Source organism: Oncorhynchus clarkii, chromosome 17, assembly GCF_045791955.1.
Source record: "Oncorhynchus clarkii lewisi isolate Uvic-CL-2024 chromosome 17, UVic_Ocla_1.0, whole genome shotgun sequence".
NCBI lineage: Eukaryota > Metazoa > Chordata > Actinopteri > Salmoniformes > Salmonidae > Oncorhynchus > Oncorhynchus clarkii.
In genome coordinates this window covers 37799790-37815076 of record NC_092163.1, presented here as the reverse complement: position 1 = coordinate 37815076, position 15287 = coordinate 37799790, and the positions used below count along the sequence as shown (strand labels likewise).

Genomic DNA, 15287 nt, shown 5'->3' with positions numbered 1-15287 from the left:
TAAGGGAGAGCAGGCCATGTCCAGACTTTTTCGGTGACCTCAAGTACTCATTAACTCTGTCTTTAATGCTTTTTCAGGTTGCATCAGTCATGGACAAAAACTTCTGAGACACAGTATTATTGATGAAAACGCAGAGGTTCACTGGTAAGCCACATTTGCCTCAGGATCCATCCCAGTTGGTATTCCGTGTCCACTCATGGTATCTCTCTTTGGTTGCACATCCTTGGAATAGCAGAACAGCTTAATGGTCCAGGCGACCCTTTCTGTGCCTGGTGAGCAGTTGGTAAAGTTCTGTTGTCAGGAGAGGAGTGGAAATTTCAGGGTGAACCGACGACCTGACGAACCCTCCATGTATGTTGACTTTGCCTGTCAGAGGTGGAGTTCCAGAGCTCACGTGTGCCTGGCATGGATTGTGACTCCAGCTCGTTCCTCGCCCTCTTCAACGCGTCGTTCTCCGCCTGACTCTCCGCCAATGCTGCCTGACTCTCTGCCAATACCGCCTGGCTCTGGACCAATGCATCAGTTGTCGCCCGTATCTCTGCCCTCAGATAACATTTCTCTTTCTGCTGGTCTGCCATCAATGACTCGATCTCGGTCTTAAAAGTTTGAATCTGATCCATGTCCACCTTCATCAGATGAGTAGAATGGTACCGCCCTGAGCCCCCATCGATTACAGTGGCCTATGATAGAAACGGTAGATCGATTAAGAATTTAAAATGACTCCAACACACAAGTGCTGCGTACACATTTTAAGAATCTAGCAAAACTAACCTCTTTCTTGGCAACCATGCATTTTTTCGGGTAGAGTTTGGGGCTGGGTGAGGAGTACTGGAAAGGTTTGACTTTCAGCTTACAATAGGCCATAAGTATACAGCAGATCGTCGATTGTCCTCACTTTGATTATGCTGTAGTAACACACTGTAGCACCATGACCAGGATCTCTATTCATTTAAGTGAGCAGATTAGGGCTTTCAGGAGGAACAGAAAATCTAGTACAGCCAATAAAGTTGATCAAAATTAGTATATTTGAGTTTAACCACAATATTTGTTGTATTTTTTGTTGTCTTTTCTGGTGGATTAAACTGAAATTGCAACCAACTTTCTATGGCTTGTTTTTTGTTTGTTTTTTACGATAATTTGGAGGTGATTTAGTTTTCAAATAACCAAAAGTGAGCAAGAAAAAGGCCATTCTTGAACATAGGGTGAGACATTCTTACTAATTTGTAAATAAAGCCACTTTGTTATTTAGAATTATGTATTTCTGTTTTTAGAGGGAGAGAAACCATAAGCCCACAGTCGCCTCATGGGTCTCCCAGTCACGGCTGGCACGGGTATCGAACCAACATCGCAGTTTGCACTCCGATGCAGTGTCTTAGACCACTGCAGCACTCTGGTGGCCCATCCACAAAGTTTTTAATGCTGATCAATTGCCTTGCACAATGTATAAAAATACAGAGAGGTGTTGGCAAGAGTCTATTGTCCTGCTAATAGACCATAACGGGTGGTCGGACCATAATAAACCATAAACCATAAACCATAACGGACCATAATACATGGTGTCCAGGTCAGGATAACCAAAACATTTATTTTTTAAAGGACGTCAGAAAGAATGTTGGTACTTATTTATTTTGATCCAAAGCCACTCAGCTTTATGTAGGTGCCGAGGCTATATGACTGCGCCATAAACTTGATTATTTAGTAGACATCCCTTGCCAATATTCGGTAAACATATATATCTTAAGAATATCATGGAATATAACTGAATATTTTAGTTTCTCTTAGAATAAAAACCTTAGTGTAACAAGAGTTTTAGTAAGTAAAACTGATGAGTAGAAACCAAAAAATAAGTGTATTTTTCAGGGTGTGCGCGTGCAGGACAGAGGATTAGCAATTCCTACACTATTGTTCTAAATTCAGTCACCTTCATCCTCATCATTCACTTCATTGAAATTCAATTTTGAATTTGTGCACTACTATCAGTTTCTCTTTGGTTTATGTCGCCCATTCATTGTCAGTTAGAGACACATTAGCTCCCTGGGACCCAAAAGCATAATAGGAGCTCAAACTCCTGCTTGCGCTGGTCTAGAGCAATGAAGCAGAGACGCCGGGTACCGTACTAAACCACAACAAAAAAAGTCCCGCAGCATAATCTCAAAACTTTTAGTTGAGCAACCACTGTAAGTGTGTGTTTGTGTGTGTGAGGTGTCTGTGTGAAAAGTATATGAAAAATCTTAAATTCTGCAATGGGCCTTCTTGTTTTTGTCTCCAGACTATTCTAACAGGGTCATCTTGGGCCATTTTCAGTATTTGTGTCTATGACATAAAAATAGTGAACAGCTCGGAGATTTTGTTGTGTGGGTTGAAATGTTGTCCTTTTGTTTTTATGTCAACATTTTGACCATAGCCACCATAGGTGACACACAGTGAGGTTCAAAATGATTTAAACAGTGACACATTTCCCAAGACATGCTAACCTCCCACTATTACCAATAACGAGATGTTAGCATTTTTTGGGAGGTACAGTATGATAGTTATGCCTCTAACTTTCTCACACATGATTATTCATGATTCATTCATGATTATCCATAGTCATGGTAGCATCCTTTTTTTCTCCCCAATTTCAATCTTGTCTCATCGCTGCAACTCCCCAACGGCCTTTGGAGGTGAAGGTTGAGTCATGCGTCCTCCAAAACATGACCCGCCAAACGGTGCTTCTTAACACCCGCCCGCTTAACCCGGAAGCCAGCCGCACCAATGTGTCGGAGGAAACACCGTTCACCAGACGACCCGAGGTCAGCCTGCAGGCACCCGGCCCGCCACAGGGAGTCACTAGAGCGCAATGAGCCCCCGGCCAAACCCTCCCCTAGCCTGGACAACGCTGGGCCAATTGTGCGCCGCTCTGTGGGACTTCCAATCATGGCCAGTTCTGATACAGCCCGGGATCGAACCTGGGTCTGTAGTGACGCCTCTAGCACTGCGATGCAGTGCCTTAGACCGCTGCATCACTCGGGAGGCCCCAAATATTAAACTTTTGACTAATGTACATGTAAGTGAATTATTGGTTCTATGAACAAGGAGTTCTGGAGTTAAGCCAAAACAACAACAAATGTGTCACAATACTTTTGGATCTCATTGTGTAACTAACTGATATAACTAACTATTTCTGACATAATCTAATGAGTCCATGTTTAGTATAGCTAGAGTACAAACATAGATATTGATCAATAGAAAATACCTGCTGTCATGATGATATATTCCCTGTGTCTAGCTTTTGATCTGCCAAATCAAGCTGTCAACTTTTGGTCCAAACAGGACACGGCTGTTTGCCTATCAATGTCCCCAGACCCTAACAGAATGTGTGCAATGGTACAGGGGCTGTGCTAGTGATGATGATTAATTGTACCTGTAACATTCCATTGGTTCCATTATATCGGGCAAGCTAAATCAGGAGCATCTCATGTATTTCAAAGTATATGTATTTGACCCAGGTCTATTTGGATTAATCTGACCAATTTTAGGACAGACTCTGAGGATTGATTGTTGACGAACTGTGTGTTTCTGTTCTTTTCTTCTCTCTCAGGTGGCATCCCCTTTGTACTGACCGGAGAGCTGTTTGAGCAGTCGTACCGACCCGCAGCCTTCATGATCGCAGGGATCGTCAACTGGGTCGCCAACTTTGCAGTCGGACTTTTGTTCCCGTTCATGCAAGTGAGTGTGTGTGTGTGATTGGCTGTGTGTGCATATCTTCAAATGTGTGGCTATGCGCTTACCAGCACTATCAGAATGTGCACATGCTGTGTGTGTTCCAATAAAATAGTATAATGGTGTCAGAAAGAATAGACTATTAGATTCTTACGTTGGAACATTTCCTGAAATTGCAGGGCACTGTTTTATTTCGTACACAGCTCCCACAGCCCCAGGTAGCGCAGCAACAATGTCTCTTCTATTCTGTTCTCCTTCTACTCCCAGAAACATTCACTGCAGTTCTTATTTTACTCTTCTGTCTGCTCTCTCTCTCTCTCTCTCTCTCTCTATGTCTCTTTTGCTGATATGCTGCCGCAGAGTACATTCAATCAAATTAAATTAAATGTACAGTTGAAGTCGGAAGTTTACATACACCTTAGCCAAGTACATTTAAACTCAGTTTTTCACAATTCCTGACATTTAATCCAAGTAAAAAAATTCCCTGTCTTAGGTCAGTTAGGATCACCACTTCATTTTAAGAATGTGAAATGTCAGAATAATACTAGAGAGGATGATTTCTTTCAGCTTTTATTTCTTTTTAATCACATTCCCAGTGGGTCAGAAGTTTTTAAATTGTTTAACTTGGGTCAAACATTTTGGGTAGCCATCCACAAGCTTCCCACAATAAATTGGGTGAATTTTAGCCCATTCCTCCTGACAGAGCTGGTGTAACTGAGTCAGGTTTGTAGGCCTCCTTGCTCGCACACGCTTTTTTAGTTCTGCCCACAAATGTTCTATGGGATTGAGGTCAGGGCTTTGTGATGGCCACTCCAATACCTTGACTTTGTTGTCCTTGTTGTCCATAGGCCATTTTGACACAACTTTGGAAGTATGCTTGGGGTCATTGTCCATTTGGAAGGTCATTGTCCATTTGGAATTTGCGACCAAGCTTTAACTTCCTGGCTGATGTCTTTAGATGTTGCTTCAATATATCAACATAATTGTTTTTCCTCATGATGCCATGAGGAAGGACAGCAGCAAAGTACCCCCACAACATGATGCTGCCATCCCCGTGCTTCACGGTTGGGATGATGTTCTTCGGCTTGCAAGCCACCCCCTTTTTCCTCCAAACATAACATAACTGCAAACCATAGTCTGGCTTTTTTATGGCGGTTTTCAGGTTATGTCGATATAGGACTCGTTTTACTGTGGATATAAATACTTTTGTACCTGTTTCCTCCAGCCTCTTCACAAGGTCCTTTGCTGTTGTTCTGGGATTTATTTACACTTTTTCATCTCTAGGCGACAGACCTTGTCTCCTTCCTGAGCGGTGTGACAGCTGCGTGTTCCCATTGTGTTTATACTTGCATACTATTGTTTGTACAGATTAACGTGGTACCTTCAGGCGTTTGGAAATTGCTCCCAAGGATGAACCAGATTTGTGGAGGTCTACAATTTTTTTCTGAGGTCTTTCTTTAGATTTTCCCATGATGTCAAGCAAAGAGGCACTGCATTTGAAGGTAGGTCTTGAAATACATTCAAATGTACACCTCCAATTGACTCAAATGATGTCAACTAGCCTATCAGAAGCTTCTAAAGCCATGACATAATTTTCGGGAATTTGCCAAGCTGTTTAAAGGCACAGTCAACTTAGTGTATGTAAACTTCTGACCCACTGGAATTATGATACAGTGAATCATTAGTGAAATAATCTGTCTGTAAACAATTGTATTAAAAATGACTTGTGTCATGCACAAAGTAGATGTCCTGACCAACCTGCCAAAACTATAGTTTGTTAACAAAACATTTGTTGAGTGGTTGAAAAAGGAGTTGTAATGACTCAAACCTAAGTGTATGTAAACTTCCGACTTCAACTGTACCTGTAAATTTGTGTGAAATTCACTCTGATTTACTCTTTAGTTATATCCTGTTTATATAATTGCTTATGCCATTGCCTACACCTAGCGACCTGTTTTTTTATGTACAAATTAATTTTAATTATTTTTATTTTTGTGGATCGGAAAGCCAGACAAAATTAAACAGGCCTATTTTTATAACGAATATGAATTCAGAGGGAAGAAATTATTAAATATTAAAGTATTAGACCTCTCACTAAAGGCTTCAGTCACAGCTTGTCCCAAATTGAGGATTAGCTGATAACTACGAAACAAACATTCTGGATGATATTAGAGAATCTGGAACTATTTATTCATCAGCATTTTGATATGCTCGAAAAAGAAAGTGCTCGAAACTGAAGGGAAGCCGCCATCTAAAATTCCAAATTTGACAATGGGAGGGGGACGTTTTTATAACTATGTCTCCAGAAGATAGAGCATACAAGCAGTTAAAAAAACTGGATCTATTGCCAAAGTGCATGTTGTGATTTTATTTATTATAATTTTTTTACCCCTTTTTCTCCCCAATTTCGTGGTATCCAATTGTTTTAGTAGCTACTCTATTGTCTCATCGCTACAACTCCCGTACGGGCTCGGGAGAGACGAAGGTGGAAAGTCATGCGTCCTCCGATACACAACCCAACCAAGCCGCACTGCTTCTTAACACAGTGCACATCCAACCCGGAAGCCCGCTGCACCAATGTGTCGGAGGAAACACTGTGCAACCTTGGTTAGCGCACATTGCGCCCGGCCCGCCACAGGAGTCGCTGGTGCGCGATGAGACAAGGACATCCCTACCGGCCAAGCCCTCCCTAACCCGGACGACGCTAGGCCAATTGTGTGTCGCCCCACGGACCTTTTTTGTACCAGCTCATGAACCATATGCCATGGAATTTGTACATCGAAAATCTCTTCCTGTTTATTTTGCGACCTTTATGGCGCAGCTGTCAACATTTTTGTCCTCAAGTGAAAGTGGTATATTTTCTATTTTTGAAAGTTCCTTTCAGCCAATTTGTATCTTTGAGTTTGAGTTTATTTTATTTTACAGGGACATTGCACATTAATCAACGTTTCAGTAAAAGTGACGGTTTTAGCCAGCCGGCTAATTTTCAACCGTGGGCAGGTTATTAAAAACAATTACAATATAGACAATAGCAACATAGGACAAGCAAGACGTAGCACACAGACAGAGCAACATATAACAAAAAGCAGCAAGACAAAATTCATAAAAGCAACAAAGTGTTTCCACACCTCACAAGTTACAGACAACAGACATGGGAAGCGGCAACACACAGCTAGGGACCATGTTCATAAATCTGATTGACCTTTAGCCATGTCTGCAAGCATTTTGTGAACGTGTGATATGTGGTGCAGTTATGTGTGTCTGATGGCAGTGTATTCCAGTCATGTGAAGCTCTCACAGAGAAAACGAATTTACTAAAGGTGCTTTTCCTTAAGGGAACTATACAGTCACCTCTCATGGCAGACCTTGTGGATCTGCTGCCATATATTTTGGTTTTCTGTTTAACAAAAATACGGAGTGGAGGGAGAGCCAGGCCATTTAGGATCTTGAATACAAGACATGCATCGGTGTATTGCACAAGATTTTCCCAACTCAGGAGCTCATGCTTTCTGAGGATGTAACAGTGATGATGGCTATGGGGCTTCCTATCAAGCACTTTGAGAGCCTGTTTGTAGACAGACTGAATAGGTCTTAATGTTGTACAGCAAGCTTGGGCCCAACTAGTCAAGCAGTATGTTATGTGGGGGAGTATCATAGATTTTAAGTACAGTTTTGCTACCTCTGTAGTCAAAAATGTTGTGTAAATCGGAAATTAGTTAGGTTGAATTTGGTAATTTGAATGACCTTTTTCACATGCTTTTTAAAAGCGACGTTGGAATCAAGTATGATGCCACGGTACTTAAAATCAGATACCACCTGGAGCTTCTCCCCTGACACATAGACATCTGGCTCAGTAGCATCTGTTGCCTTCTTTGTGAAGAACATGCAAACAGTTTTTTTCACATTGAGATGCAAACACGAGTCACTGAGCCACTTTGTAACCTGGACCATTACAGTAATGAGTTCTTGTGCAGCTTGTTGTTTGCTCTTTGCATACACATATATCACTGTATCATCTGTATACATTTGAATGTCAGACCCAGTACAGACAGAAGGCAGATCATTAATGTACAGGCTGAACAAGAGGGGCCCCAGTATTGACCCTTGGGGCATGCCCACATCATAGCTAAGAGTGGGCAACAGCTCATTGCTCACTCTGACACACTGAGTTCTGCCTTCAAGGTATGATTTCATCCATCTCAAGGAATCAGGGGAAAAGTTGAACTTGGACAATTTTGTGATGAGAATCTCATGGTTAACAGTATCAAAAGCCTTCCTTAGGTCCAGAAACACAGCCCCAACAACGCCCCCTTTGTCCATCTTGGACTTCACATTTTCCAGAAGAACGCAGTTGGCCGTTTCTGTGGAGTGTTTCGCTCTGAAGCCAAACTGCATGGAGTGTATTGTGAAGGGGCTGTTGTTGAGCTGGGCAATCAGTTGTTCTGCTACACGCTTTTCAACAACCTTTGACACCACAGGTAGTATACTAATGGGCCTGTAGTTACTCACGTCAGCAGGGTCGCCTGATTTAAAGATGGCCGTTATTATGGCCGACTTCCATACCCTTGGAAACACCCCGAGACCAATAGATGTGTTGGTGACCTTAGTAATGGGGCCAATGAGTGACTCTTTGTAGTTTTTAAGAAAGGTAGAGTCCAGCCCAAACACATCATTGGCTTTAGAGTTCTTTGGTAAGCTAATCACCTTGTTCACATATGACTCAGAAACCTCCCTTATGATGAAGACAGGATGAGCATCATTTACTAGCACTGAGCCCAAGAAACCAGTGGAGGGGTTCTGTGTCAGTACCCTGACAGAGTCAATAAAGTAAGAATTGAAGGCTATTGCTATTTCGACTGCATCCTGTGTTAGATTGTTATTCTCCATTATTTTGAGTCTTTTTGCAGTGTTACTATGGTCTTTCCCTGTTAACTTTTTTAGATTCTCCCAGATTAGTTTAGAATTTCCCTTTGCTTCACCAATTATGTTAATAAAAAAGTTTGCCTTGGCCTGTCTGATTTCTTTCATCACCTTACTTCTCAACATGGTAAACCTACATCTGTCATGCTCTAATTTGGATCGTAGGGCTATTTTAATATATGGCAGACAAACAAGTTCCATATCTTCTCTCTTTTCCACTTGCCAGATTTAAAAAAAATTAATCAGTATATTTGCTTTTAACCATAATGTTTGTTGTAATATTTGTTCTATCTTTTCTGGGGGATAAAAATGAAATTGTAACCAGCTTTGTATTATTGCTTGTTTAAGAAAGGGTGATACTTAAACAAAATGTCATAGTCGGAAATGAGAAGGCAATTTTTGAACAAAGGATTTGCCTTTCTTAATAATCTACTGGAGAACCATTTTGGGTTTAAGTATAACTTATGTATGAGTGAAGCTTTTAGTGAGAGGTTTAAAGCTGTAATATTTAAGAATGTTAGCCCCGCAAACTCATATTCATTATATAAATAGGCACATTTAATTTTGTCTAGCTTAACATTCCAAATAAAATGAAATATATTTTGCTCATAAGAATTTAAAAAACGAGTCATCTGGAGTAGGCAGTGCCATCCGTATGTAAGTAAACTATGGTAGGTCCAAAGAGTTAATCAATGTGATATTTTCATAAATAGACAAGTATTTACCTCTCCATGGTTGCAGAATCGTATCTATTTTTGCTAAATTTCTATTGAAATGAAGACGTAAATACCAAGTATGTATACTTCACCATCCGCCCATTTTTTGGGGTAAATTACAAGGTAGTGTAAACATTGTATTTATAAAAATAAAATCAAAAATCAAAAAACATCCAATTCGTAATGGTACACGTATGGTACATTTGTCATAATTAGATTTTAATCCAGAGAGGCTACAAATGGGATCAAGATCTTAATTGAGAATGTGCAAGGATCCAGCTTAAGAAAAAAAACTAGAATCATCGGCATACATTGAAACTTTAGTTTTTGTCCCCTAGATTTCTAACCCCTTGATGTTCTTGTTGGATCTAATTTGACAAGCTAGCATTTCAATGGTCATAATAAATTGATATGGAGGCGACGGACAGCCTTGTTTTACTCCTCTCTGCTATGAAGACCAGGCCTGGTATATTTGAATTTCAATTGTTTCAAGTAATTGTCATATTTTATCTCCAATATATCATCAATGTAAAAAAATGTTTTTACGTGTCTGATCAGGATGAACAATATCTGGTAAAACCTTTTTTATTCTATGTGCTATGCATTTCGCCAGGATTTTCGCATCACAACAAGTGTTATAGGCCTCCAGTTTTTAAATGGACTGGATCTTTATACTTACCATCTGGGTCTTGTTTTAGTAGTAATGAAATCAGACCTTCTTGTTGAGTACCTGAAAGTCTACCATTATGAGAGTAAATTAAACATGCTAATAATGGATATTTGAGTACATCAATAAAGGTCTGATATACAGTTGAAGTCGGAAGTTTACATACACTTAGGTTGGAGTGATTAAAACTAGTTTTTCAACCACTCCACATATTTCTTGTCAACAAACTATAGTTTTGGCATGTCGGTTAGGACATCAACTTTGTGCATGACACAAGTAATTTTTCCAACAATTGTTTACAGACAGATTATTTCACTTATAATTCACTGTATCATAATTCCAGTGGGTCAGACGTTTACATACACTAAATTGACAGTGCCATTAAACAGCTTGGAAAATTCCAGAAAATGATCTAGTGGCTTTAGAATCTTCTGATAGGCTAGTTAACATCATTTGAGTCAATTGGAGGTGTACCTGTGGATGTATTTCAAGGCCTACCTTCAAACTCAGTGCCTCTTTGCTTGACATCATGGGAAAATCAAAAGAAATCAGCCAAGACCTCAGAAAATAATTTGTAGACCTCCACAAGTCTGGTTCATCTTCGGAGCAATTTCCAAATGCCTGAAGGTACCACGTTCATCTGTACAAACAATAGTATGCAAGTATAAACAGCATGGGACCACGCAGCCGTCAAACTGCTCAGGAAGGAGATGCGTTCTGTCTCCTAGAGATTAGCGTACTTTGGTGCGAAAAGTGCAAATCAATCCCAGAACAACAGCAAAGGACATTGTGAAGATGCTGGAGGAAAGGGGTACAAAAGTATATATATCCACAGTAAAACGAGTTCTATATCGACATAACCTGAAATGCAGCTCAGCAAGGAAGAAGCTACTGCTCCAAATCCGCCATAAAAAAAACAGACTACGGTTTGCAACTGCACATGGGGACAAAGATCATACTTTTTGGAGAAATGTCCTCTGGTCTGATGATACAAAATAGAACTGGGTAGCCTAGTGGTTAGAGCGTTGGACTAGTAACCGGAAGGTTGCAAGTTCAAACCCCCGAGCTGACAAGGTACTAATCTGTCGTTCTGCCTCTGAACAGGCAGTTAGCCCACTGTTCCTAGGCCGTCATTGAAAATAAGAATTTGTTCTTACTAATCTGTCGTTCTGCCTCTGAACAGGCAGTTAGCCCACTGTTTCTAGGCCGTCATTGAAAATAAGAATTTGTTCTTAACTTACTTGCCTAGTTAAAAAAAAACGGTATGACCATAGTTATGTTTGGAGGAAAAAGTGGGAGGCTTGCAAGCTGAAGAACACCATCCCAACTGTGAAGCACAGGGATGGCAGCATCATGTTATGGGGGCCTGGTGCAAAAAAACAAAATAGATTGCATCATGAGGTAGGACAATTATCTTGATATATTGAAGCAACATCTCAAGACATCAGTTAAGTTAAAGCTTGGTCGCGAATGGGTCTTCCATTTGGCCTTCCTTTTCCGCTTCCTCAAGGTGTCAACAGTCTTTGGACATAGTTTCAGGCTTTTATTTTGAAGAATGAGCATGAACGACCACATTGCGTAAGTGGATAGGTGGGGGCTCTCAGAGTGAATTGTGCGCAAAAGAGAAAGGCGGCCATTGTTACTGCCGGTCCTAGTGAAAAGCCAACTGTCCCGGTTGATATATTATCGAATAGATATTTGAAAAACACCCTGAGGATTGATTATAAAAAACGTCTGACATGTTCCTGTGGACATTATGGATATAATTTGGAATTTTTGTCTGCGTTGTCGTGACCGCTCTTTCCGGTGGATTCCTGGGCATAACGCACCAAACTAACGGAGGTATTTGGATATAAAAAATATCTTTATAGAACAAAATGAATATTTGTTGTCTAACTGGGAGTCTCGTGAGTGAAAACATCCGAAGATCATCAAAGGTAAACGATTAATTTGATTACCTTTATGATTTTCGTGACCAAGTTACCTGATGCTAAGTGTAAGTTTGTCGAGCGATCGATAAACTTACACAAACGCTTGTATTGCTTTCGCTGTATTGACCAAAACATCAATACTTATTTTCCACCATAATTTGCAAATAAATTTATTAAAAATCCTACAATGTGATTTTCTGGATTTTTTTTCTCTTTTTGTCTGTCATAGTGAGAGAGGCCTGTAATTTTCATCATAGGTACACTTCAGTACCTATGATGAAAATTACAGGCCTCTCTCATCTTTTTAAGTGGGAGAACTTGCACAATTGGTGGCTGACTAAATACTTTTTTGCCCCACTGCATTATATTATTTCTCTTTTAGCCATGTAAAAATGTATCTTTTTTTTATGATCTGCTAAGCCATTACAATTATAACTGGCTATACTTATTTTACCCATTTACCATAATGATACCCAGGTTTCAATTATACTTACCACGACCAATGTTTGTAAACTTAACATTAAAAAGCACCATGATGATTAAGTGTCCATAGCAGTGCCATAATAATTTGCACTGTTAAGCATACTGTAGCTGCAACTTTGTAATCCTCCAATTGTTGTAATATTCCACCCACTAAAACCTCCCCCCATATCTAGGTCTGTTGTCACTACGACCATCAGACCATCTCCCTGACTCATGACGCACCTTTGCGTCCTAAGGCAAACCCTTGGCCGCAAATTGGCGTTGACCGGAGGGAAATATGGGCAGTCCCATGATAACATAAATATCTAACCAAAGAACAAGGAAAGAACAGTCATACAAAAATAAACAGTAACAATAATAGATCATATTAATAGAAATACTAACAGCAATCTTTTAAATGCATGCTCATATTTAGAACGTCCAGGCAAGGCTTTAAGCATGTCAGCCCAGCCTGCTCAGTTCATTGGATTCAATTGTTTGAAGAAAAAAAAATATGAAAAAATGAAGAGAAAACAAGCTAAATATATCGGGAGACATCCTTTTTTTAATGTCCATTACATGCAAGACATATTTAATGTAGTCCTCATTATATCTTGTTGTATTCTGACAAAAAAAGAAAGAAGGAAAAAGGAACATAGATTCCAATGGCCGCTAATGACTGCAAGTCAAAATGTGTCTTAGGCATCACACTGCCCATAAAGGAATAGCCAAGTTTAACTTACAATCGACTCTGACACAGCCATGGCACGATAGCCAAGAATACATGCAGCAGTGACAAACCTGAGCGGGTAAACCTGTAAAACCAACTCTCTACACCCATACACATTTTGTTTTTTATTCCAGGGTCGTTGCTCTATCACCTCGGCTGTTTTAAACCTAGGCCTATATCATTAGGATCAAGAATATAAAAGGTAGCATGAATAGCTTATATAGAAATATATAATATACCTCTCTCCCTCTTAGAGAAGTACTTCCATAAGCCAGTTAGTGTGTTAGTCATACCGTTAACTTCAATCAGTTTATACCAGTGTTAACCAGCCCGCCACACACTAATAGAAACAACAACCCTGTTGACAATACCTAATCCATTTGTGTCGGAACAATAATCATCCTTTACATTTTTTATATTGAGATTTATTTTTTTAATGTAAAGGAGTAATAACACCAATTATTTTAGGATTGTATAAGCCTATTCCAATAGAGAACCTAGGCAGGTTTTTAATTATATCATCCTTTATCCTAGCCCTATAATAAATCTATTCATATTTATTTATTTTTTATCTTCAAAGCTAATTGTTCCAATTCACATTGGCCAACAATTGCCGCACTATATAACAGCTTTTAAGTGATAATATAACGACCTCTACAATTAGGCCATATCATATCCAACTAAAAAAATGAATGTACAATCTTCAATTTAAATAAGTAAATAAGAAAAAGGTCAACTTTACCCATCTTTGCCTTGCCCTAAATCAAAACCTGATATTACGTCCACATAGTCCAGTTGCATATTGCCTAAATAGAAAAAGGATAAGTTCATCATACCCATTCTGCATTACCATAAGTCAAACCTACAAAATGTTTTTGTAAAAAACAAATGAATCCATATTTGTACTGTGTAATATGGTACAAATATGTATCAGGGACTACTTCAACAGGAAGTAGCTATCACCCACAGCCATGTTGTATTCTTCGAGTCCTTGAACATTTGGTTGTTTACATATCATTTATCGACCACGAGACGAACATTCTGCTTCTCTGCTTGGGGCCTTTTGAAAAGGGGCTACAGGGCACGTCATCTCCACTAGTTCATGGGGAAATAGTTCATTAATAGACAATTGGGTGTTCTTCAATTCCCTACCTTGTTGTAACAAGGCCATTTTTATTTTATAGTGGGTTAGAATAGCTACAAGCGGATGGGTCCTTCCCTCTGCTCTGCCACCGAAAATGTGAGCCCTTTGAAAATCAATTGTTTCCATCTGTTTGTCCGTCGTTTTGGGATTACGTTTCATAAACACCTTGACTTTTTTCCTTCGTTGACTGATAGTTCTTGTTTTCATCCTCCCTTATTCCCATTATAACAATATTATTTTTCATACTTCTGCACTTTAGATCAAGTAATTCGGCTTTCATTGTTTTATTATCATACCGTAGCCTCTTTGTAGTGTCTTATTTTCCGCTCGTATTTCTTCCATTTTATTACTGTAATCGATTCTTGTTTTTAAGACCTCAACTTCCCCCAGTAGCCCAGGCAATAGATCCAGTTTTTTAAACTGCTCGCTCATGCTTGTAAGCATTGCTCTATCTTCTGGAGACATAGTTATAAAAACGTCCCCCCTCCCAATGTTAAATTTGGCATTTTAGATGGCAGCTTCCCTTCAGTTTCGCACGCAGAACTCGAGGAAAGGTCTTCTTGTTCGCTTCGATGTATCCGTTTCTTTTTCGAGGATATCAAAATGCTGATCAATAAATAGTTCCAGATTCTCTAAATCATCCAGAATGTTTGTTTCGTAGTTATCAGCTAATCCTCAATTTGGGACAAGCTGTGACTGAAGCCTTTAGTGAGAGGTCTAATACTTTAATATTGAATCATTTCTGCCCTCTGAATTCATATTCTTTATATAAATAGGTCCGTTTGATTTTGTCTGGCTTTCCAATCCCCCCCCCCCCCCCCCCAAAAAAAACATGTTTTGTTCACATGATAAATAAAAAAAACTGGTCGATATGACTAAAGAGTAAATCAGAGTGACTTTTCCACAAATATTAGGTACAGTTGAAGTCGGAAGTTTACATACACTTAGGTTGGAATCATTAAAACTCGTTTTTCAACCACTCCACAAATGTCCTCTTAACAAGCTATAGTTTTGG

At 39.6% G+C, this 15287-nt stretch overlaps 1 protein-coding gene across 1 annotated transcript in view; it reads left to right on the top strand.

Annotated features, from left to right (window-relative positions):
• LOC139370767 (solute carrier family 2 member 9, like 2) overlaps positions 1-15287 on the top strand; it is a 214096-nt gene that overhangs the window by 172597 nt on the left and 26212 nt on the right. The window contains exon 12 of the mRNA XM_071110465.1: positions 3581-3708. Within this exon, the coding sequence (XP_070966566.1) occupies positions 3581-3708 (128 nt within the window). The remainder of the gene's footprint in view (positions 1-3580; positions 3709-15287) is intronic.